This window comes from Chlamydomonas reinhardtii, chromosome 1 (genome assembly GCF_000002595.2).
Source record: "Chlamydomonas reinhardtii strain CC-503 cw92 mt+ chromosome 1, whole genome shotgun sequence".
Taxonomy (NCBI): domain Eukaryota; kingdom Viridiplantae; phylum Chlorophyta; class Chlorophyceae; order Chlamydomonadales; family Chlamydomonadaceae; genus Chlamydomonas; species Chlamydomonas reinhardtii.
This window is the reverse complement of record NC_057004.1, coordinates 7,857,468-7,879,054: the sequence shown is the minus strand read 5'-3', so window position 1 is coordinate 7,879,054 and position 21,587 is coordinate 7,857,468. Positions and strand designations below refer to the sequence as shown.

Below are 21,587 nucleotides of genomic sequence, written 5' to 3'. Positions count from 1 at the left end.
CACCAGCCTGATCAGGAGGCGGGGTATGTGCTTGTCGCGGGCCTCTCGCGCATGCAGCATGGGTGGCCACGTGCCACTTGTGCAGGGTGCAGCAGCCTCTTGTCGCCCTGCACTCCTGTAGGCTGCAGCCAGCCCAGGGCTTGCATCTTCCAGGGGTAGGCCGCCGCTGCCGGCGAGAAGGGCCCTAACCACGTTCTCGCCCACAGCATCCAGGGGCCCGAAGTGCCTAAATTCTAGCGTTGGGGGGGGGCTACGAAGGGGTAGTTGGCGAGATTCGGGGACCGTATGCAGCCCCACGCGGCGAGAATGCACCCCCGGATATGCCAAATCTTAATTGCCCTGGGCCTGCATTGGGGCCCGCTTCTTGCCGCTCCCCGAAGATGCAAGCCCTGAGCCAGCCCCGTGCAGCCCTGCGCGCGCCCAGACGGCCTTCGGCGTGTGATCGCGTGCCGTCTTCATTCTCCCCATCCGCATTGGGAATTGTAGGGGGGGGACGTTCTGGGACGCTAACGCAGGCGCTGACACGAGACAGGGGCATACCGAGCTTGGTCTGATGGGCAAGGCCGCCAGGCCTGTGCCGGCCACGAAGATAAGTGGGGGCTTGAGTGGTTGCCTTGCAGACTCAGTCGGCCGTGGCATTCGGTCCGGCCCAGGACGCACCCATGATCTTATGTCTTACACACGACCAGTGTTCTGTCGGTCGTGCACTGAAAGCTGCAATGTCGCGAAGTCCACGTCCGCACACAAGAGTCAACACCCACGCCCTGCACACATCGGCCGTCTGTCGCACCAGGTCGCACTGCGCATGCGGCCCGCACATCCCGACTGACCACCGCAAGCCCAAGCAGACACCCCCACAGCTCTTGGGACAAGAATGTCTTCAGTCCCACTTGTCTAGCTAACCGTACATTCGCCTGTCCCCGGGTAGGGCGACACGCCTCAGCCATGCTAGTAACGAATAGGGTCTAGACGCAAAACCATGGACGGTTCTGACCTAAAGCAAGACGTGCTGACGCCATGCGAGCGCGGCGCGGGCCAATTCGGCTGCCGCAGCGCCTCCACGCATGCACCCCACAACCAGCACCGTGCCACCTGCCGCCAGCACCCAGCCCGTCCGGTGCTGGCCCCCGCGTGCGGAGGATGAATGTGCCAACCAGCAACGCCACAATATCGGGTTGGCCAACGCTTGCAGCACGTGACGACCTTGCCACCTGTCCACGAGACGACACGCGGCCTGCCGCCCCCTGTGAACGGTGTCACACCGCCGCCGCTGCTGCCGCGCATGCGCGCCTCGCTCGCTCCTCGCGTACCTCGCCGCCCAGGGGCCACACCAGCACGAGGCCCCTAGCAGCGACCCCTCCTCAATGCCGCTTCACAGCACTCCCGCGCCCTCTGCCGCCACGCTCAAGCGCACGCGCCCCACTGGCGCAGGGCCTCAGGAGGTTGCCCGCTCCCAACAACCCTCTATTGCGTCCATCGTCTATGCCTGTTCGCGTCCGCTCGATGCAGACCCGTCCACGTGTTCACGGTGTCACGCGAGACCTTTGGCTCGTCCCCAAGCCAACTTAAATTGCTATGCTCTTTCCACATGCTCCACTCGTGCCAACCCTGCCAGTCGCCTGTGAATGAATGCGAAGGCGCAACAACGGGTGAGCAGGCTGCGTTTAGTGGTGCGGTTGGTGGATGCCCACATTGAGTCTGCACTTGAGACTCGCCCCCCTACGCCATGACCACCCGCCACCCGTGTACCATGCATGTGCCGTGCACAAGCCCTGCGTGCGATCGCATCGACCGAGCGCCCACGCCGCGCACGCCGTGCCTCTCAACCGCCCTGTCCTGTCCTGCCCCGCGCCGCCCACCTCCCTTGTCACCTGCCTGCGGCTCTGCCGCCGCCGCCGCCGCCCTGCTGCCTAGTAGGACTCGTTGCTGCTGAGCTCGCCCAGGCTGAGGTAGTACTGCAGCGCGTTGGTCACCAGCGTCACCATGGGCGAGTTGAGCGGCTCGCCTGCGGGGCCGGGAGCCGTGGAGGCGCACACGAGAGGCGTCAGCACACACCCTGCCTCTCGTACAGATGAGGCATGCGCTTGTCGCTGACAGCTGTCCGCCGCCGCCCCCAAAACACACTTCCACGTCTTGCTCCCCAGCTGCTCCCCGCCCCCCAGCTCCCACCGTGGTAGGTGATGAAGAACTCGTCCTTAGCCAGCGGGCCCTCCGTCTCGATCTCCGCCGACACCACGTTCAGGTTGATGTCCTTGAGCACACGCACAATGTCCACCTGTGTGGGGGGGGGGGAGTAGCCTTCATGCGAACGGTTTTGTATGAAACATAAAACTTGCCAACGTCTAGAGGCACACCGGGAGAGGTGCGGGTGAAGGCGGGTGGGGTTGCACCGGTGCAGGCATGTGTTGGTGCTGCAGGGCAAGGGCGCGTGTGCTTCGTGCTGCCGCCGGCCAGCCGGCCCGCGCGTTGCGTCTGGCTGTACAGCCACCACCCCGAGCTCCATCGACAGCCCCGTGCTGTCCGCACCGCTAGCCCCGACCCAGTGCTGCCCCGCTGCAGCTCCCACTCTCTCACCAGCAGGCCTGGCCGGTCGCTGGTGACGATGCGCAGCAGCGAGCACACGCCGTTCTTGGCCTCCGTGACGTCAATGGTGGTCTGCACCACGCGGCGACGGGTGCCCAGCACCTTGTTGGGCTCCGAGTCCGTCTTGGAGCCGGAGGCAAAGGCCTCGCCAACCTCCTGCGAGAGGAAGACCGGGAGGAAAGGAGGCGCGGGTGGTGCGCGGTCGAGGGTAACGGCAGTCAGTACCGACAGGCGGACGCGGGGCCCAGGACTGCTCATGGTCTGGTGCATGGGACTGGCTCCAGGCATGCAATCTGGCGGCCCGTGCAGTGCTTGCCAGGAACCCTGGGCCCAACGCAGCAACACAGGCGGTGGACGCCGACGGCATATGGGTGCCCCGAGTTGCCGAAAGCCCCAGTCATGAGGCCTTCGCGGCGACAGGGCAGCCAAAGGACACGCGGTACGCATGCTGATTCGCACGATGGTGGAGACCATTGTTCCGTTGGGGTAAACCATGGTTGAACAGTCAACAGCTCTTCTGCCTAGACAATGATGATAGCGGTGATAGTGGTGCCGGCGGCGGTGGCATGCACACTTGTGTGCGTTCACAACTGGCTTATGAACGCACACAAGTGCGTGGTGCTTCGATGCGTACGAACTATTAAGTCATAAGGCTGCTTCAAAACCAGACACGCACGTAAGCAGATACACACATGCACACGTGGAGACAACACGCCCCGCCCAACTGTCAAGTGTGAACCCGATACCAGACCACTAAGAGCTCACCGGGAACTTGTCCACCAGGCTGTTGAGGATGGTCATCCGGATATCCTCGAGACGTGCAGACTTCACAATCTTCTCGCTGGTGTCCGCGTCCGTAATGTAGAAGACAGTCGAGCCGTCGCTGATGGTGGCGCGGCGAATGTTCAGGCCAAGGTTCTTCAGGGCGGACACCTGCAAACGCACACACAACGGGTGTGCGTGGGCTGTTGAGCTAGGGCCCTTGGTGGGACAACTGAACTTGGTAGGGCCGCAACATAAGGACAGCCCAAACCACCATGCCAACTGCTCAAGCCCGACGCCGACTGCACTCGCCGTCCTTCCGCTCGCGGGAATTGCATCGGGTGCAGCATAGGGTTCGACGCAATGCGCGCACTTTTAGCCGCCGCGCCTACCCACCGCGTCCAGCAGCTCCACGTTCTTCTCCCCGAACTCCACAGTCAGGACAGTCGCAAAGGGGTCCACCACGTTGTCGATTTTGACGGTGGGGATTGCGCCCGCGACGGCACCAGCAGCCCTATGCGCAGCAAAAATAAACTGAGGTCATGCAACTGCTCATATCAAAGCCCAAGTGGGCGTTTGCGCATGTCGCAAGGCCGCAAGGCCCAGCAGTTGGCAGAAACAAGGTTGCAGACGCGCAACAAGTCGAAACCCACCGGCACACGAGCTGCGCGCGACGAGAGGACGATGTAGCAGAGACAGGGCAAGCCCGGGCAATCCTGCGTCCGGTCAGATGCGAAATTGCTCAAGCGCCGCGCAGGTGGAGAAACGACGCATGCGGGATCGCTGCTTCCCGCGGACCTGGCAGACGGGCGAGCGATCACCGCCACGGGGCGAACCGAGGAGCTGACATCCTTGCGCAGGGCCGCAACGCGGGAGGACGCGGTCGAGACAAGAGTTGCGGCCATCTTTTCCGAGTCACAACACGTGTTTTATCAAAAGGAAGGGCTCCTAGATGCGTGCAAGGTCTGCAGCTAGCTCTATCAAGAATGCGGCGATGAAGAATATCCGAGTAATAATACAGATAAGTTGACTTTCGTGGAGCTGACGCAGGGCAACGCTGACATCAGCCGCAATGAGCCCAAGTCGCAGACCAGCACAGTGCTCTCCAAGACACGCGGTTCGTCCTAATGAATGGCGTTGAAGGGATCGTTGCATACACATACATGCCTGGTACATTTGCAAAACGGCGCCTCCTCGACCAGCTACGCGTGGAAGAGGTACGGGCGACAATGGCGGAAGTTACACCGTAAGGCGACAGCTCACGCCCATTCCTTACTCGTCGCACTCGCGCGGGTACCTAACGGCCCCCTGTCTTGGAGCCTTACGCCGCCGCCAGACCGTACGCCCGCAACCCCGTCCGGCAAGGACCCGATAAGCGGCTTGCAAGGGTGCATGCAGCATGCTACAGCCGGGGCGGCAAACGCATGTGCCCGGCCGCTTACCGCCTACAGCTGTGGCGGCAAAGTCATGTGCCCCCCTTGCGTTGGGGACCTGTGGGAGGGAGGACACGCCAGAGCATTGCCGTGCACTCTGTATGCATGCATCCCCGTTGGCGGATTGCCTCGCCTATCCCCTTTCCCCCAGCACAACCTCTCTGTTTGCACTTTCCCTGCGGTTCCTCTGGTGCTCATCCGTGGGCGCTGGTCACCTTCGAACGTGTATGGGGGGCGGGGTTGGCTTGACTTTGCGCTGCGACCCTGCTGCACGAGTGTGGCGTTGCGGAGTGTATGTCTGGTGCTATCGCCTGGCCGGGCGCCCGGAGGGTGAGGAATGTGCGCCAGCATACTTCCAGCCAGCCAGCAACTTGTCGGTACAGTAACTCCGGCGTTCGACCAGCCGCGCGCTCATGCACTGCCATTGCAAACTGTTTGCCATCTGCTGGGGTCTGGGAATCAGCTGCACCCTACGCCCTACGGGACTTCAACACCCTGCGGCCGAAGACTCCTTCTCTGCTTCCGCTCACTAAGGTATGACATCGCAGGGTGTTGGGAGACTACCCAACATGCTACATTTAACCCTGTCCCATCGCACCCCCAGCACAACCTCCAGCCTCCCTCACCCCCTGCAGCCCCTGCAGCAATCCGTCATGCTCAAACCTTCGCTAGTCTCAGTTGTCTGTGCCACGACCCTCCTCCCCCACAGGTGCCAGCCGCCTAGCACCCGCACGGCGCCGCGCCTGGCGCCTCCCTCCTGCCGCAGGCGTAGCACCAGCGGGCGCCGCAGCGGCAGGTCATGTGGTTGCAGCCCGCCGCCCGCGCCACCAGGTGGCCGCAGGCGGGGCAACGCCGCCAGCGCTGCTGTGCCGCCAGCGCCAGCACCGCCGCGTCCTGGGCGGAGCGCAGGTGCGGCGGCAGCGCCTGGAACTGGGCGCAGCTGTGGCCCTGGGGGGGGGGGCGAGCGGGGGCAGGAGTGAAATACTAAATGTTTGGTGGCGGTGGCAAACATGAGGGCGGAGGTGCGGCGCAGCTGGGCACAAAGCCTGTGCACGAGCAACAGGCCTCGCCACCGCAGACCTTGCCTACGCAGCACTGACGCAGCACAGCAGCACGGCCGAGCCATGTGTGGTGTGTGACACCAAACGCCGCACCACATCCATCCGCTCCCGTGGTCCCGCCCGCGGCCCGCCCCTGCGCACCGTGTGCCAGCCGGGGATGTTGCAGCGGAGGCAGAAGGCGCGGTGACAGGCCGGGCACTCCACAGGGCCATCGCCGTCGCCGTCGGCGTCCGGTCGGAGTAACAGTGCGGAGCACGACTTGTGCGGGCTGAGGGTTACCGGGCAAGGCAGGCAGGCATGGAAGGCAGGCATGGAGGATGGCGGATGAGGGCATAGACCTGCGCCCAGGCTCCCCCTGGCTCCCCCTGGCTCCCCCTGGCTCCCCCGGCTCCCGGATACGGTGTATCACGGCCGCGTCCCCGCCAAGTGCGCATGTCTGCTCGCACACAACCCCCCTACACCTCAGGCGCTCCAACCAGCCCCTGCCACAAGGCCACAACCCGCACACCCCGGCCCCAGCCCCAGCCCGCCAGTGCCCATCCCACCACACCCCCGCCTCGCACTGACCCACTACAGGTGACCCAATCCTGGCCACCTACCAGTACACCCGGTCGCGCTCCCCCACGGCCGCCTCCGCCTCCAACAGCTCCATCGCCGCCAGCGCCTCCGGCCTGTCGCGCAGCGCCCCTCGCGCCGCCTCACGGGACAGCACATCACGGCAGCCGCCACCGCCACCACCGCTAGCATCGCCACCACCACCGCCGCCACCGCCACCAGCACCAGTACCGCCACCGCCAGCATTACCGCCGCCAGCACCACCGCCGCCACCGCCACCAGCACCAGTACGCGCACCGGCACTGCCACCGGCCATGGGGCACGGCACCGGGTACTTGCGGTCCCGCACCACGCCGCACACGTAGGCGGGCAGGCAGTCGCGGCAGAGGTAGTGGCCGCAGCCGCCAGCACTGTTGGGGGGGCCGCCGCTGCCGCGGCTGCTCCGCCCCCCGTCTCCGCCTGCGTCTGCACCCGCGCATGTGACCTGGTCTGCCGGGAAGCGGTCGAGGCAGCCGAGGCACTGGTGGGTGGGGGCCCACCAGGCGGCTACAGCGGCTGCCGCGAACGAGCCGGCGGCGCCGCGCAGAAGACGGGCGGCCGCGGACAGCCCCGCGGCACCGCCACCGACCCCGCTGCCGCCGCCAGCGCAGGCGCTCCGGCCGCATGCCGCCGGTGCCGGCGCCGCCGCCGCGGCCGCCGACTCTGGGTCGCTCGCAACGCGCAGCGGAGCGGCCGCCTGCCGCCCGGCGCCGGCGCCACTTGGTGACTTCAGTTGCTGCAGCTCGTCAGTGATCTCGTGCATCTGCTCGCGGATACTCTCAACCCATTCGTCTAGATACGCGTACTCCGAGTCTTCAGCCGCCGCGACGTCGCGGACTGCCTGCAGCGCCACCTCTCTGCCGCCGCCGCCGCCGCCCGCCTCCACCGCCGCCAGCCGTGCCGCCAGCAGTGCGTCCTGCCGGCCGCGCAGCTCCCGCTGCTGCAGCTCCAAGGCCACCAGGGCGGACTCCCGCAGCTGCAGCTGGGCCGCGCCCGAGGCCGACGCCGCCATGCTGCTGCGGCCGTGTGTGGCCGTGTGTGGGGTGCGTGTGGGGTGCGTGTGGGGCCGTGTGTGGCCGCCTGTGGGGGCTCTATCCGGGATCAACTGCTGCTAAGTGCTCACACACAGTGCGCGGCGGGACACACACACACACACGCCGGGTTGCTGCAAGCAAGCTGCTGCGGCCTGGTGCGGGCTGCCTTTAGGGCAGCGGGCGGCCCATCTGTGTTCAACCTCACTGTAACGCCTGTAGCGGCCACATGCCGCCGCGGGCCCACGGGTCTGGCGGTTGGTCAGCAGTGCGTGCTGCACAGCCTGCACTGCTGCCTGTGTGCGCAGGAGGGCAGAGGGGCTCGAGGCCGCTTCTAGGGGGGCGGGGAGCCTGCCGGCCATGGCCCCACCCGCCCTGTTACGCGGTGCCCCCGTGACCGAGTGACCGTCATTGTCGTCATCCTGTCGCCTTCTCTATCTGCGGCCCCGGCACGCACCGCACACACACCTGATGCCGGTGGTGATTACACCCCCCGCCAATCAGCCGTAAGTACAAGACCCACCGACGCACACCAGCACACACGGGAACACACACACACACACACACACACACACACACACCAGCACCGGCACTGCTACCGTCGGCTTCCACTCACATGGGCCCTGCCCAGTGCGGCGACGTTTTGCTACTGCCTGGCCACTGTGCAACCTCCTGACAGCCCCTGAACAGCCGCGAGCTCCCTCGTCGGCCACAGACCTGCATCCCAGCCCTCCAGCCCGTGTGCCTACCGGACCTCCACCCAACTGACGACTGCCCCGCGCCTCCTTCCCGTGCATCGGTCCCACGCCAGCACGCGACGGCCCTTCCAGCTCGCTCCCTGCTCACACACACATTCCCTACCCCGAGCAGTAGCAGCCCTGCCCGGTGCTTTTGCCCCGCTGCAGTGCAGGCTGGCGCACACCTCTGTCGTGATGCGACCGCCCGCCCGCCTCCCCGCACCGCACCGCCTGCACAAGCGGCCCATGGCTAAATCTGCTTCTGCCTAGCCGCAAGAATCCCCGTCCTCCTCTTCTCGTGAGTTGTGCGCTCGCTCGCTTGGAGGCACGAACCCCGTCGTCACTCGAGCCCCCTCGCTCAACCATAGCTCCAGCAAAACACATGAACACGCGGGACTGCCCCGGCAGCGATCCCACAGTCGCCCAAAGGGCCAAACGGCAGCAGCTGAGGGGCGGGCGGCAGCCGGCCGCAGCGCCCCACGCACACATACGCACACACTGCCACTTGCACACATATTCCACGAAATACATATACTTCCACATCAAAAAGAATGGCTGGGTACCCGCACGGCCGACAAAGCCTTATAGGCAACTTGCTTGGCAGCTCTGGTGCTCCTCCCGCATCACTCGGCGGGGCGCAAACATGGGCGCGGCAGGAGCAAACGCAATGGCTGAACATTTGCTGTCCGCGGGTACGTAGGAAGTGTGCGGAGGCTGCTGTTCGTGTTTGTGGATGACACGCGCCGCCACCCAAGACCCCCAGCTGTGAGCAGCGCCCACTGCCCGGTCGCCGCTGCTGCCGCCGCCACAGCGCGCCGCCGTCCAGCTAGCGGGGGCGTGAGCATCAACGGCTGGCCGCTTGATTGCTAGGTACGCCGCGTGACACGGTTGCAGCAGGCGTGCCGAGTTGGCAGCGCCGCTGCCTTACAGTCCCGTGCCCCCCAGCCATCCATTGCCGAGCCGACGCCCGCCCGCTCACTGCTGCCGGCCCGGCACCCAGGGCACCAGCGTCTCCGCCGCCAGGACCAAGTACTGCATCTGCATCAGGGTCCGGCCGCCGTCGGCGGTGGACAGCTCCAGCTGCGGCGGGCGCTGCTCCTCGCTGGCTCCGGCCTCGCCGTCCTGGCCGAGCGCGATCGTGGCCTGCAGCCGCAGCGTCGGCGGCAGCTGCACCTCGGCGTTGGCCAACGCCTCCGACAGCCGCTCCCGTAGGACGCTATACACGCACGCAAAGATGCGGCCGCACCGGGCCACTTGCGCCCGCGCCGTCGGAAGACCTGTGTTGTACCGGGCCAGGGAGCATGTTAACCGAGCCTCAACCGCCTGAAATTTCATGAAAGTGGACGGACAATTCTGGAGTTGACATATGCCCGCCCAGACAACACGCAATTACCGCGAACACGAGCACAAAACGCCTACACGTGCACGCGGCGCCATGATTAGGGCCAAAGGAACGCTCCAGCTGTTGGGCGGGCGTGCGCTTTCCATGTATACGGTCGCCCCGCCCATGCATGCCCGGTCCATGCCTTCAAGCCCACTCGCAACACCCACGCACCTGCGCTGCTGGACTTGATCTCCTGGATCTCCAGCACGGCCGTGACCCCGGGTCCAACACGGGGCCCAGATGTGCTGCCGCCGTCGCCGTCGCCGTCCCCACTGCCGCTGCCGCTGCGACCGTGGCTGCCGCCTTTACCGCCGCCGGCCTCTGCACACACGCGCAGCGGCAGCAGGCGGTCCACCTGCAGCTGTGTGGCGGTCGAGGAGGCCTCGCCGCTGCTGAGCGGGTGCAGCGCCGTCAGGGCGGCCACGCACAGCTCGCCGCGCATCAGCGCCAGGGCCGTGTCCCGGTCACTGGTGGCATAGGTTTCCAGCAGCTGCAGGGAGACAGGCAGGCGGTCCGCGCAGCACTTGAGGGCGTCCAGCGCCGGCGAGTAGTTCTGCTGATCACACGCAGCGCCTTGCAGTATTGCCAATGCTGCCTGCGCACGACATCATCAGACGGAGCATGGCAGGAGGGGCTTCAGGGGTTTACTCGCCCCTGCACGACCACGCACGACCTTCAACGGCATGGATGCCGTGCGTGGGCTGGCTCGCGGCTGAAATCTACAGAGGCAGTGCCATATGCCGCTGGAGCAACGCCCGGCGTTTGGCCTTTTGCCAACTGCTTTTGATGAATCCATGCACACATGCTCGCACAACAGCACACCTGGGCGGCACTCGCCGCTGCCGCCTTCCACTGCGCGTTTGCTTTTTTGGTGAGCCTGGAGGGGACCGCACGCAGCTCCGACTCCAGGATAGCGCGTAGGCCCCGGTCCTGCATGGCGGGTGCGGCGCTGTTACATGGCGCGGTAGGGCAGAGACGGCCAGCACGGACTGTGCCTGTCTAGGCACCCATCGGGCATCCATACATGCCCCTGGGGCATGCATCACATGCACGCCAATACCCTCGCTCTGCTGACAGGTGAGGCAGCATACTGATGCCCTGCGCCCCGCCCACCAACTCGAGGTCACGGCCTACCTCCTCTACCAGCCAGGCCGCCAGCTTGCCTGCCGCCACCTCGTGCACGTGTGGCGGCAGCCCGGGAGGCAGCACGCAGTTCACCACACTGGCCGCATCCTTCAGGACCACGCTTGCCGCCTCCTGCTTCTGCTGCTCGCGATCACGCAGCGCCCTGCCCGCGACGGCCTCCACTAGTATTGCGCTAAAGCTTTCAACCTGGTGAAGGCTTTTCTTCATTTCTTGAAGGCTTGTCTTGATAGGGTTCAGCTTCCGATCGAGCATCGCCGCGAACCGCTGCATTGAATCCTGCATGCAAAGTTCAACGTGAGCAACGAGTGAAAAGCAGCAAGCGACATGCGAGTGGGTCATGGGGACAGGAGAGACGAAGCTGTCCGGCGATACTCGGGCAGTCAAATCACGAATTTGACCCCTGCGCGCACTACCGTACACGCCCTTCTTGAGAAGCGTTGCAAAGTTTGTCCCCTGGGTCTTCCCACCTGCCCTGCTGCAGCTGCAGGCGGCGACCTGCGTGCAGGGTGCATTCGGTGCTGTTACTTGCGAGCATGCACTCGCGAAGTATGTCACAGCAGTGGGCGCTGCAAAAGGCGCCGACTCACCCGACTCCCGGGGTGGCTCCCGCGCTCCCCTCGGGCAGGTGGCACGCGGCCACGACGCGCCAGGCGCGCCCGTGGCTCGCCGTTCCACATCCACGCCGGTGTGAACCAAGGCAGGCGCCATGCCGCCCATGCGAAGTTGGGCGCATGCCCGGCACGCCTGGGCCTCGGCTGGTCAGCATACGACGCTTTTTCAGTCAGTGCCAACGATACTGTCCGCGCGGTTGCGCGTTCTTACGTTCTTTCCTGCGCGAACGAAACGGCAGCCCTTAGGATCCTAATGAATGTGATTCATCTCACCACTCGCACACATTTTACCATCGGCGGGTTGTCGCTGGCTCGGGGCGCTGGCCTATGTCGCCGACGTGAATAGTATAAGCACGCAGAAGCATACCTGATGCCGCGGGTCGACTCAGCCGCGTCAGCAACATAGGCCAGCCAGCGACGAGCTGTAGGCCTGTGGTAAAATGTGCGAGTGGTGAGACGAATCACATTTAATAGGTATCCTAAGGGCTGCCGTTTTGTTCGCGCAGGAAAGAACGTAAGATTGCGCAACCGCGCGGGACAGTATCGTTGGCACTGACTGAAAGAGCGTTTGCGACGCAGCAATGCGGGTAATTAAGCAAAGTCATGTCCGCGCTCCACCGGAATGTGTGGCGTGCTGGCCTTACCTGTCTCATCCGCGATGCCTAGGGCCTCGCGACGATAGCCCCCTGCTCTGGACTGGCGCCCCGCACCCCCGGCTCGGCGCCTCGTGTCCCCCAGCTCGGCGCTACACCCGCGTTTCCGCGTGACTGTCCGCATAACCGAATCACTCAATACACGTCAAGCCTTGCCTCCACCTGACTGCATTCAAGTAAACACGCCGTGCCGACACGCAAATCAAAATGCCGTCGCCTGCACCCCTTTGGATCTGACCCTCAAAAGCCCCCGCCTGCGCCAGTGCCAGCGCTCCACCTCCACCCAGTGCTCCTGCCTCCGCTACCGCCGCTACCTCCTGCCCTACCTCCTCCCCTACCTCCAGTCCTACCTCCAGTCCGCCACCGCCCCTCCCCCTCCCCCTCGCCCGCCTGCCCAGCACGGCTCAGCTACTCTCATCTATGCAATGGGAGTGATCGCCCCCTCAAGCACAACACTGACTTCTCTCAAAGGCAGAACGCCGTCACAAGCTGTCTTAGCAGCCTGCACCACTTGGTAGACCCGTCAAGGAGTCATGCCACTCCTGGAAGCCAACAACCACGGGTGCGGACAAGACAGGTCTCCAGGGGAAAATTGAGCTGTGCGGCCACGCCACGTTGGTGCAATGTCCGAGGCCGAAGGTTTCGAAACTACCTCATCTCCCGGACACAGCCGGGGTCGGTTCGTACAGGCACCACCCGCCATGTGTCGAGCCGCACCCCGCTGCCAAGTACAAGCACAGCCGGCAACAAACCAAATAGCAATAAATCGCTACGCTATGTACGCTATGCTCGCCACAAAGACCAGCGTTCTCAACCTGCCCGCCTGCGCCGCTGCTCAGGCAGCGCACCGCTCTCCTCCTCCACGTGGCCATGCCTGCCCCCTCTGCTACGCACATGCACGCCGCCGCTGCTGGGCACAGGCCGTGCGCCGCCGCCGCGCTCCACCGCCATCCATTGCATCATGTGCAGCAAACAGCAGGCCTACCCAACCCCGGCAGTGCAAAAAGTGGGCACGCAGACAGTATGACCACACCACCACCCTCTCACTGCATTTCAAACACATCGCCAGAGTAAAAACCAAAAAAATACATACATCTGTTTGCTTCCGTTCCTCAGGCTCAATTTGCAAAGGCAGAATGCAGGCTTGACCATTTAAATCAAGTATTCAAGTCCACAGATGTACGTGTTCAAAGGCCCCGGAAGCGCCGCCAGGAACGCATACATCTGTTTGCTCTGGCTCTGGTTTGCAAAGACAGCATGCAGGATTGACCTTTTCATTGCCTGGTCTTTACTATGGCGCTGTGTTTGTAATGCAGTGAGGGGGTGGTGGGATGCACATACAAACACAGCGCCATAGTAAAAACCAGGCATTTAAAAGGTCAATCCTGCATACTGTCTTTGCAAATTGCGCCAGAACAAACAGATGTATGCGTTCCTGGCGGCACTCCCGGGGCCTTTGTGGTGGTGCCCCGGGTTCTCTGGTGGCACAACGCCCGCCAGTATGGGTCAGACACATTGAAGTCAACGGTGTATCTAACACGAACGTGCCTTACCCTCGCACAAGCCGCTACACGAGCAAACACCTTCAAGACGTGCCGCACATAAAAGAACTCCCTCGCTCTCCTCACACACTTACCCTCCACCCTAAAGCCCCTGCCGTGCCGTGGCACTGTCGGGGAAAGCAACACAGCGATCAGTCTCAGAAGCCCTCGCCTCGTGTACATCGCTACATCACCGCGCCAGCTGTGTCTGCGGTCCCAACCACCGCCCACGACCGTGGACCACGCCGCCAGCACCGCCGTACACCCCAAAGAAGCTGTGAGCAGCGCCCACTGCCCGGTCGCCGCTGCTGCCGCCGCCACAGCGCGCCGCAGCCCAGCTAGCGGCAGCGTGAGCATCAACGGCTGGCCGCTTGATTGCTAGGTATGCTGCGTGACACGGTTGCAGCAGGCGTGCCGAGTGCCACCGCCGCTGCCTGGTCGTCCCGTGCCCCCCAGCCATCCACTGCCGAGGCCGAGGCCCGCCCGCTCACTGCTGCCGGCCCGGCACCCAGGGCACCAGCGTCTCCGCCGCCAGGACCAAGTACTGCATCTGCATCAGGGTCCAGCCGCCGTCGGCGGTGGACAGCTCCAGCTGCGGCGGGCGCTGCTCCTCACTGGCTCCGGCCTCGCCGTCCTGGCCGAGCGCGATCGTGGCCTGCAGCCGCAGCGTCGGCGGCAGCTGCACCTCGGCGTTGGCCAACGCCTCCGACAGCCGCTCCCGTAGGACGCTATACACGCACGCAAAGATGCGGCCGCACCGGGCCACTTGCGCCCGCGCCGTCGGAAGACCTGTGTTGTACCGGGCCAGGGAGCATGTTAAAGAGCCTCAACCGCCTGAGATTCCATGAAAGTGGACGAACGATTCTGGAGTTGATTAAGTTGACCGATGCCCAGACAACGCGCACATACCGCGAACACAATCACAAAAAGCCTACACGTGCACGCGGCGCCATGATTTGGGCCAAGGGAACGCTCCAGCTGTTGGGCGGGCGTGCGCTTTCCATGTATACGGTCGCCCCGCCTATGCATGCCCGGTCCATGTCTTCAAGCCCACTCGCAACACCCACGCACCTGCGCTGCTGGACTTGATCTCCTGGATCTCCAGCACGGCCGTGACCCCGGGTCCAACACGGGGCCCAGATGTGCTGCCGCCGTCGCCGTCGCCGTCCCCGCCCCCACTGCTGCTGCCGTTGCCGTCGCCGCTGCCGTCGCCGTCGCCGCTGCCGTCGCCGTCGCCGTCGCCGTCGCCGCCTCCGCTGCCGCTGCGACTGTTGCTGCCGCCTTTACCGCCGCCGGCCTCTGCACACACGCGCAGCGGCAGCAGGCGGTCCACCTGCAGCTGTGTGGCGGTCGAGGAGGCCTCGCCGCTGCTGAGCGGGTGCAGCGCCGTCAGGGCGGCCACGCACAGCTCGCCGCGCATCAGCGCCAGGGCCGTGTCCCGGTCACTGGTGGCATAGGTGTCCAGCAGCTGCAGGGAGACAGGCAGGCGGTCCGCGCAGCACTTGAGGGCGTCCAGCGCCGGCGAGTAGTTCTGCTGCCCACACGCAGCACCTTGCAGCGCTGCCAATGCCGCCTGCGCACGACACCATCAGACGGAGCATGGCAGGAGGGGCTTCAGGGGTTGACTTGCCACTGCACGACCACACACGACCAGCAACGGCAAAGGATGTCGTGCGTGGGCTGGCTCGCGGCTGAATCCTACAGAGGCAGTGCCATGTGCCGCTGGAGCAACGCCCCAGGCGTTTGGCCTTTTGCCAACTGCTTTTGATGAATCCATGCACACATGCTCGAATCACAGCACACAGCAGCGTGCAGCACGGAGCACAAGCCCAGCCCGCAAGCAACCCACTACTCATCCCGTCCCGCCCCAGTCGCACACCTGGGCGGCACTAGCCGCTGCCGCCTTCCACTCCGCGTCTGCTTTTTTGGTGAGCCTGGAGGGGACCGCACGCAGCTCCGACTCCAGGATAGCGCGTAGGCCCCGGTCCTGCATGGCGGGTGCGGCGCTGTTACATGGCGCGGTAGGGCAGAGACGGCCAGCACGGACTGTGCCTGCTGTCTAGGCAGCCATCGGGCATCCATACATGCCCCTGGGGCATGCATCACATGCACGCCAATACCCTCGCTCTGCTGACAGGTGAGGCAGCATACTGATGCCCTGCGCCCCGCCCACCAACTCGAGGTCACGGCCTACCTCCTCTACCAGCCAGGCCGCCAGCTTGCCCGCCGCCACCTCGTGCACGTGTGGCGGCAGCCCGGGAGGCAGCACGCACTTCACCACACTGGCCGCATCCTTCAGGATCACGCTTCCGCGGGCGCCGTTGTTGGAGGCCGCCTCCTGCTTCTGCTGCTCGCGATCACGCAGCGCCCTGCCCACGACGGCCTCCACTAGTATTGCGGTTGTGTCTTCAATCCGGCGAAGGCTTGTCATAACAGGGTTCAGCTTCCGATCGAGCATCGCCGCGAACCGCTGCATTGAATCCTGCATGCAAAGTTCAACGTGAGCAACGAGTGAAAAGCAGCAAGCGACCTGCGAGTGGGTCATGGGGACAGGAGAGACGAAGCTGTCCGGCGATACTCGGGCAGTCGAATCGCAAATTTGACCCCTGCGCGCACTACACGCCCTTCTTGAGAAGCGTTGCAAAGTTTGTCCCCTGGGTCTTCCCACCTGCCCTGCTGCAGCTGCAGGCGGCGACCTGCGTGCAGGGTGCATTCGGTGCTGTTAGCTGCGAGCGTGCATTCGCAAAGTATGTCACAGCAGTGGGCGCTGCAAAAGGCGCCGACTCACCCGACTCCCGGGGTGGCTCCCGCGCTCCCCTCGGGCAGGTGGCACGCGGCCACGACGCGCCAGGCGCGCCCGTGGCTCGCCGTTCCACATCCACGCCAGTGTGAACCAAGGCAGGCGCCATGCCGCCCATGCGGAGTTGGGCGCATGCCCGGCGTGCCTGCATGCGACGGGCCTCGGCTGGTCAGCTTCGTGAGCGCCGCGCTTGCACTCTAGCGCAGTCCCATACTATATTAATGCAACCACGCAGAAGCATACCTGCTGCCGCGGGTCCACTCAGCCGCGTCAGCAACATAGGCCAGCCAGCGACGAGCTGTAGGGTGTCCCTATGGTTAAATGTGAGAGTGGTGATGTGAATCACATTTAACAGGAATCCTAAGGGCTGCCGTTTCGTTCGCGCAGGAAAGAAGGTAAGAACGCGCAACCGCGCGGGGCAGTATCGTTGGCACTGACTGAAAGAGCGTTTGCGACGCAGCAATGCGGGTAATTAAGCAATGTCATGTCCGCGCTCCACCGGAATGTTTGGCGTGCGGGCATACCCGGTGTCTCATCCGCGATCAACGATGGCCCCCACGCTCTGGACTGGCGCCCCGCACCCCCGGCTCGGCGCCTCGTGTCCCCCGGCTGGCACTACACCCGCGTTTCCGCGTGACTGTCCGCATAACCGAATCACTCAATCCACGTCAAGCCTTGCCTCCACCTGACTGCATTTAAGTGAACACGCCGTGCCGACACGCAAATCAAAATGCCGCCGCCTGCACCCCTGGGTCTGACCCTCAACAGCCCCCGCCTGCGCCAGTGCCAGCGCTCCACCACCCAGCGCTCCTGCCTCCCCTACCGCCGCTACCGCCTGCCCTACCTCCTCGCGTACCTCCAATCCTACCTCCAGTCCACCACCGCCCCTCCCCCTCCCCCTCCCCCTCGCCCGCCTGCCCAGCACGGCTCAGCTAGGCAATGCGAGTGATCTCCCCCTCGAGCACAACACTGACTTCTCTCAAAGGCAGAACGCCGTCACAAGCTGTCTTAGCAGCTACTCCACTTATTAGACCCGTCAAGGAGTCATGCCACTCCTGGAAGCCAACAACCACGGCTGCGGACAAAACAAGTCTCCAGGGGAAAATTGAGCTGTGCGGCCACGCCACGTTGGTGCAATGTCCGAGGCCGAAGGTTTCGAAACTACCTCATCCCCCGGACAAAGCCGGGGTCGGTTCGTACAGGCACCACCCGCCATGTGTCGAGCCGCACCCCGCTGTCAAGTACAAGCTCAGCCCGCAACAAACCAAATAGCAGTAAATCGCTACGCTATGCTACGCTATGCTACGCTATGCTACGCTATGCTACGCTATGCTACGCTATGCTACGCTATGCTCGCCACAAAGACCAGACACCAGCACTTCTAAACCTGCGCGACGGCGCCGCTGCTCAGGCAGCGCACCGCTCTCCTCCTCCACGTGGCCATGCCTGCCGGCTCTGCTGCGCACATGCACGCCGCCGCTGCTGGGCACAGGCCGTGCGCCGCCGCCGCGCTCCACCGCCATCCATTGCATCATGTGCAGCAAACAGCAGGCCTACCCAGCCCCGGCAGTGCAAAAACGTGGGCACGCAGATAGTATGACCACCCCACCACCCCCTCACTGCATTTCAAACACAGCGCCATAGTAAAAACCAGGCATTTAAAAGGTCAATCCTGCATACTGTCTTTGCAAATTGCGCCAGAACAAACAGATGTATGCGTTCCTGGCGGCACTCCCGGGGCCTTTGTGGTGGTGCCCCGGGTTCCCTGGTGGCACAACGCCCGCCAGTAAGGGTCAGACACATTGGAGTCAACGGTGTATCTAACACGAACGTGCCTTACCCTCGCACCAGCCGCTACACTAGCAAACACCTTCAAGACGTGCCGCACATAAAAGAACTCCCTCGCTCTCCTCACACACTTACCCTCCACCCTAAAGCCCCTGCCGTGCCATGGCACTGTCGGGGGAAGCAACACAGCGATCGGTCTCAGAGGCCCTCGCCCCGTGTACACCGCTACATCACCGCGTCAGCTGTGTCTGCGGTCCCAACCACCGCCCACGACCGTGGCCCGCGCCGCCAGCGCTGCCGTACACCCCAACGAAGCTGTGAGCAGCGCCCACTGCCCGGTCGCCGCTGCTGCCGCCGCCACAGCGCGCCGCAGCCCAGCTAGCGGCGGCGTGAGCATCAACGGCTGGCCGCTTGATTGCTAGGTATGCTGCGTGACACGGTTGCAGCAGGCGTGCCGAGTGCCACCGCCGCTGCCTGGTCGTCCCGTGCCCCCCAGCCATCCACTGCCGAGGCCGAGGCCCGCCCACTCACTGCTGCCGGCCCGGCACCCAGGGCACCAGCGTCTCCGCCGCCAGGACCAAGTACTGCATCTGCATCAGGGGCCGGCCGCCGTCGGCGGTGGACAGCTCCAGCTGCGGCGGGCGCTGCTCCTCGCTGGCTCCGGGCTCGCCGTCCTGGCCGAGCGCGATCGTGGCCTGCAGCCGCAGCTCCGGCGGCAGCTGCACCTCGGCGTTGGCCAACGCCTCCGACAGCCGCTCCCGTAGGACGCTATACGTGCACGCAAAGATGCGGCCGCACAGGGCCACTTGCGCCCGCGCCGTCGAAAGACCTGTGTCGTACCGGGCCAGGGAGCATGTTAACCGAGCCTCAACCGCCTGAAATTTTATGAAAGTGGACGGACAATTCTGGAGTTGACATATGCCCGCCCAGACAACACGCAATTACCGAGAACACGAGCACAAAACGCCTACACGTGCACGCGGCGCCATGATTAGGGCCAAAGGAACGCTCCAGCTGTGGGGCGGACGTGCGCTTTCCACATATACGGTCGCCCCGCCCATGCATGCCCGGTCCATGTCTTCAAGCGCACTCGCAACACCCACGTACCTGCGCTGCTGGACTTGATCTGCTGGATCTCCAGCACGGCCGTGACCCCGGGTCCAACACGGGGCCCAGAGGTGCTGCCGCCGTTGCCCTCGCCCTCGCCGTCCCCGCTTCCGTCCCCGCTGCCGTCGCCGTCGCCGTCCCCGCCCCCACTGCCGCTGCCGCTGCGACTGTTGCTGCCGCCTTTACCGCCGCCGGTCTCTGCACACACGCGCAGCGGCAGCAGGCGGTCCACCTGCAGCTGTGTGGCGGTCGAGGAGGCCTCGCCGCTGCTGAGCGGGTGCAGCGCCGTCAGGGCGGCCACGCACAGCTCGCCGCGCATCAGCGCCAGGGCCGTGTCCCGGTCACTGGTGGCATAGGTGTCCAGCAGCTGCAGGGAGACAGGCAGGCGGTCCGCGCAGCACTTGAGGGCGTCCAGCGCCGGCGAGTAGTTCTGCTGCCCACACGCAGCACCTTGCAGCACTGCCAATGCCGCCTGCACACGACATCATCAGACGGAGCATGGCAGGAGGGGCTTCGGGGTTTTACTTGCCACTGCACGACCACGCACGACCAGCAACGGCAAGGATGTCGTGCGTGGGCTGGCTCGCGGCTGAAACTTACAAAGGCAGTGCCATAAGCCGCTGGCGCAATGCCCTGGGTGTTTGGCCTTTTGCCAACTGCTTTTGATGAATCCATGCACACATGCTCGAACCACAGCACACAGCAGCGTGCAGCACGGAGCACAAGCCCAGCCCGCAAGCAACCCCCTACTCATCCCGTCCCGCCCCAGTCGCACACCTGGGCGGCACTCGCCGCTGCCGCCTTCCACTGCGCGTTTGCTTTATTGGTGAGCCTGGAAGGGACCGCACGCAGCTCCGACTCCAGGATAGCACGTAGGCCCCGGTCCTGCATGGCGGGTGCGGCGCTGTTACATGGCGCGGTAGGGCAGAGACGGCCGCCAGCACGGACTGTGCCTGCTGTCTAGGCACCCATCGGGCATCCATACATGCCCCTGGGGCATGCATCACATGCACGCCAATACCCTCGCTCTGCTGACAGGTGAGGCAGCATACTGATGCCCTGCGCCCCGCCCACCAACTCAAGGTCACGGCCTACCTCCTCTACCATCCAGGCCGCCAGCTTGCCCGCCGCCACCTCGTGCACGTGTGGCGGCAGCCCGGGAGGCAGCACGCACTTCACCACACTGGCCGCATCCTTCAGGACCACGCTTCCGCGGGCGCCGTTGTTGGAGGCCGCCTCCTGCTTCTGCTGCTCGTGATCACGCAGCGCCCTGCCCGCGACGGCCTCCACTAGTATTGCGCTAAAGCTTTCGCGGCGATGCTCGATCGGAAGCTGAACCCTGTTATGACAAGCCTTCGCCGGATTGAAGACACAACCGCAATACTAGTGAAGGCCGTCGTGGGCAGGGCGCTGCGTGATCGCGAGCAGCAGAAGCAGGAGACGGCCTCCAACAACGGCGCCCGCGGAAGCGTGGTCCTGAAGGATGCGGCCAGTGTGGCGAAGTGCGTGCTGCCTCCCGGGCTGCCGCCACACGTGCACGAGGTAGCGGCGGGCAAGCTAGCGGCCTGGCTGGTATTGGAGGTAGGCCGTGACCTCGAGTTGGTGGGCGGGGCGCAGGGCATCAGTATGCTGCCTCACCTGTCAGCAGAGCGAGGGTATTGAGTACAATGAAGAAAAGCGTTCACCAGGTTGAAAGCTTTAACGCAATACTAGTAAACCCCTGCGCGCACTACACGCCCTTCTTGAGAAGCGTTGCAAAGTTTGTCCCCTGGGTCTTCCCACCTGCCCTGCTGCAGCTGCAGGCGGCGACCTGCGTGCAGGGTGCATTCGGTGCTGTTACTTGCGAGCATGCATTCGCAAACTATGTTACAGCAGTTGGCGCTGCAACAGGCGCCGACTCACCCGACTCCCGGGGTGGCTCCCGCGCTCCCCTCGGGCAGGTGGCACGCGGCCGCGACACGCCAGGCGCGCCCGTGGCTCGCCGTTCCACATCCACGCCAGTGTGAACCAAGGCAGGCGCCATGCCGCACATGCGGAGTTGCGCGCATGCCCGGCGTGCCTGCATGCGACGGGCCTCGGCTGGTCAGCTTCGTGAGCGCCGCGCTTGCACTCTAGCGCAGTCCTAAATTATTGCAACCACGCAGAAGCAGTGTACCTGCTGCCGCGGGTCGACTCAGCCGCGTCAGCAACATAGGCCAGCCAGCGACGAGCTGTAGGCCTGTGGTAAAATGTGCGAGTGGTGATATGAATCACATTTAATAGGAATCCTAAGGGCTGCCGTTTCGTTCGCGCAGGAAAGCAGGTAAGAACGCGCAACCGCGCGGGGCAGTATCGTTGGCACTGACTGAAAGAGCGT

At 64.5% G+C, this 21,587-nt stretch overlaps 5 protein-coding genes across 5 annotated transcripts; all 5 read right to left on the bottom strand.

Moving 5' to 3' along the window:
- Positions 1–600: 600 nt before the first annotated feature.
- On the bottom strand, positions 601–4,484 carry CHLRE_01g061077v5 (uncharacterized protein). The gene is made up of 7 exons (XM_043059069.1): positions 4,144–4,484; positions 3,999–4,061; positions 3,742–3,859; positions 3,349–3,516; positions 2,575–2,739; positions 2,170–2,275; positions 601–2,005 (listed from the first exon to the last, which is right to left on the bottom strand). The coding sequence occupies exons 1-7, from the start codon at positions 4,248–4,250 to the stop codon at positions 1,911–1,913; spliced, it is 822 nt and encodes a 273-aa protein (XP_042928983.1). The 5' UTR covers positions 4,251–4,484; the 3' UTR covers positions 601–1,910.
- Positions 4,485–5,152: 668 nt separating this feature from the next.
- CHLRE_01g060712v5 (uncharacterized protein) lies at positions 5,153–7,474 on the bottom strand. Its single transcript, XM_001700139.2, has 3 exons — positions 6,439–7,474; positions 5,981–6,107; positions 5,153–5,726 (listed from the first exon to the last, which is right to left on the bottom strand). The coding sequence occupies exons 1-3, from the start codon at positions 7,443–7,445 to the stop codon at positions 5,499–5,501; spliced, it is 1,362 nt and encodes a 453-aa protein (XP_001700191.2). The 5' UTR covers positions 7,446–7,474; the 3' UTR covers positions 5,153–5,498.
- Positions 7,475–7,522: 48 nt separating this feature from the next.
- CHLRE_01g060347v5 (uncharacterized protein) lies at positions 7,523–11,904 on the bottom strand. Its single transcript, XM_043059068.1, has 7 exons — positions 11,710–11,904; positions 11,319–11,561; positions 11,199–11,226; positions 10,720–11,007; positions 10,408–10,515; positions 9,757–10,180; positions 7,523–9,478 (listed from the first exon to the last, which is right to left on the bottom strand). The coding sequence occupies exons 2-7, from the start codon at positions 11,495–11,497 to the stop codon at positions 9,177–9,179; spliced, it is 1,329 nt and encodes a 442-aa protein (XP_042928982.1). The 5' UTR covers positions 11,498–11,561; positions 11,710–11,904; the 3' UTR covers positions 7,523–9,176.
- Positions 11,905–11,982: 78 nt separating this feature from the next.
- On the bottom strand, positions 11,983–16,774 carry CHLRE_01g059982v5 (uncharacterized protein). The gene is made up of 7 exons (XM_043059067.1): positions 16,580–16,774; positions 16,325–16,481; positions 16,205–16,232; positions 15,731–16,018; positions 15,416–15,523; positions 14,608–15,109; positions 11,983–14,325 (listed from the first exon to the last, which is right to left on the bottom strand). The coding sequence occupies exons 1-7, from the start codon at positions 16,614–16,616 to the stop codon at positions 14,024–14,026; spliced, it is 1,422 nt and encodes a 473-aa protein (XP_042928981.1). The 5' UTR covers positions 16,617–16,774; the 3' UTR covers positions 11,983–14,023.
- A 78-nt stretch (positions 16,775–16,852) lies between these two features.
- On the bottom strand, positions 16,853–21,584 carry CHLRE_01g059617v5 (uncharacterized protein). Its single transcript, XM_043059066.1, has 6 exons — positions 21,134–21,584; positions 21,014–21,041; positions 20,327–20,570; positions 20,009–20,116; positions 19,232–19,703; positions 16,853–18,953 (listed from the first exon to the last, which is right to left on the bottom strand). Exons 1-6 carry the CDS (start codon positions 21,252–21,254, stop codon positions 18,652–18,654), a joined length of 1,275 nt encoding a protein of 424 aa, XP_042928980.1. The 5' UTR covers positions 21,255–21,584; the 3' UTR covers positions 16,853–18,651.
- Positions 21,585–21,587: the final 3 nt, after the last annotated feature.

Bases quoted from the DNA above. Each gene is read 5' to 3' on its own strand.
- CHLRE_01g061077v5 (XM_043059069.1), bottom strand. From the start codon at position 4,250: ATGGCCGCAACTCTTGTCTCGACCGCGTCCTCCCGCGTTGCGGCCCTG. The intron at 3,517-3,741 runs GTGGGTAGGCGC...GTGCGTTTGCAG, and splicing joins ACGTGGAGCTGCTGGACGCG to GTGTCCGCCCTGAAGAACCT. The intron at 2,276-2,574 runs GTGAGAGAGTGG...CCCCCCACACAG, and splicing joins GCGACCGGCCAGGCCTGCTG to GTGGACATTGTGCGTGTGCT.
- CHLRE_01g060712v5 (XM_001700139.2), bottom strand. From the start codon at position 7,445: ATGGCGGCGTCGGCCTCGGGCGCGGCCCAGCTGCAGCTGCGGGAGTCC. The intron at 6,108-6,438 runs GTAGGTGGCCAG...GGTAACCCTCAG, and splicing joins GAGCGCGACCGGGTGTACTG to CCCGCACAAGTCGTGCTCCG. The intron at 5,727-5,980 runs GTGCGCAGGGGC...CCCCCCCCCCAG, and splicing joins ACATCCCCGGCTGGCACACG to GGCCACAGCTGCGCCCAGTT.
- CHLRE_01g060347v5 (XM_043059068.1), bottom strand. From the start codon at position 11,497: ATGCTGACCAGCCGAGGCCCAGGCGTGCCGGGCATGCGCCCAACTTCG. The intron at 11,227-11,318 runs GTGAGTCGGCGC...CCCTGCACGCAG, and splicing joins GGAGCCACCCCGGGAGTCGG to GTCGCCGCCTGCAGCTGCAG. The intron at 10,181-10,407 runs GTGTGCTGTTGT...TGTCGTGCGCAG, and splicing joins CAGCGGCGAGTGCCGCCCAG to GCAGCATTGGCAATACTGCA.
- CHLRE_01g059982v5 (XM_043059067.1), bottom strand. From the start codon at position 16,616: ATGTTGCTGACGCGGCTGAGTGGACCCGCGGCAGCAG. The intron at 16,233-16,324 runs GTGAGTCGGCGC...CCCTGCACGCAG, and splicing joins GGAGCCACCCCGGGAGTCGG to GTCGCCGCCTGCAGCTGCAG. The intron at 14,326-14,607 runs GTGCGTGGGTGT...GGTACAACACAG, and splicing joins GATCAAGTCCAGCAGCGCAG to GTCTTCCGACGGCGCGGGCG.
- CHLRE_01g059617v5 (XM_043059066.1), bottom strand. From the start codon at position 21,254: ATGGCGCCTGCCTTGGTTCACACTGGCGTGGATGTGGAACGGCGAGCC. The intron at 20,571-21,013 runs GTGGGAAGACCC...TTGTCATAACAG, and splicing joins CTGCAGCTGCAGCAGGGCAG to GGTTCAGCTTCCGATCGAGC. The intron at 20,117-20,326 runs GTAGGCCGTGAC...CCCGCCATGCAG, and splicing joins CGGCCTGGATGGTAGAGGAG to GACCGGGGCCTACGTGCTAT.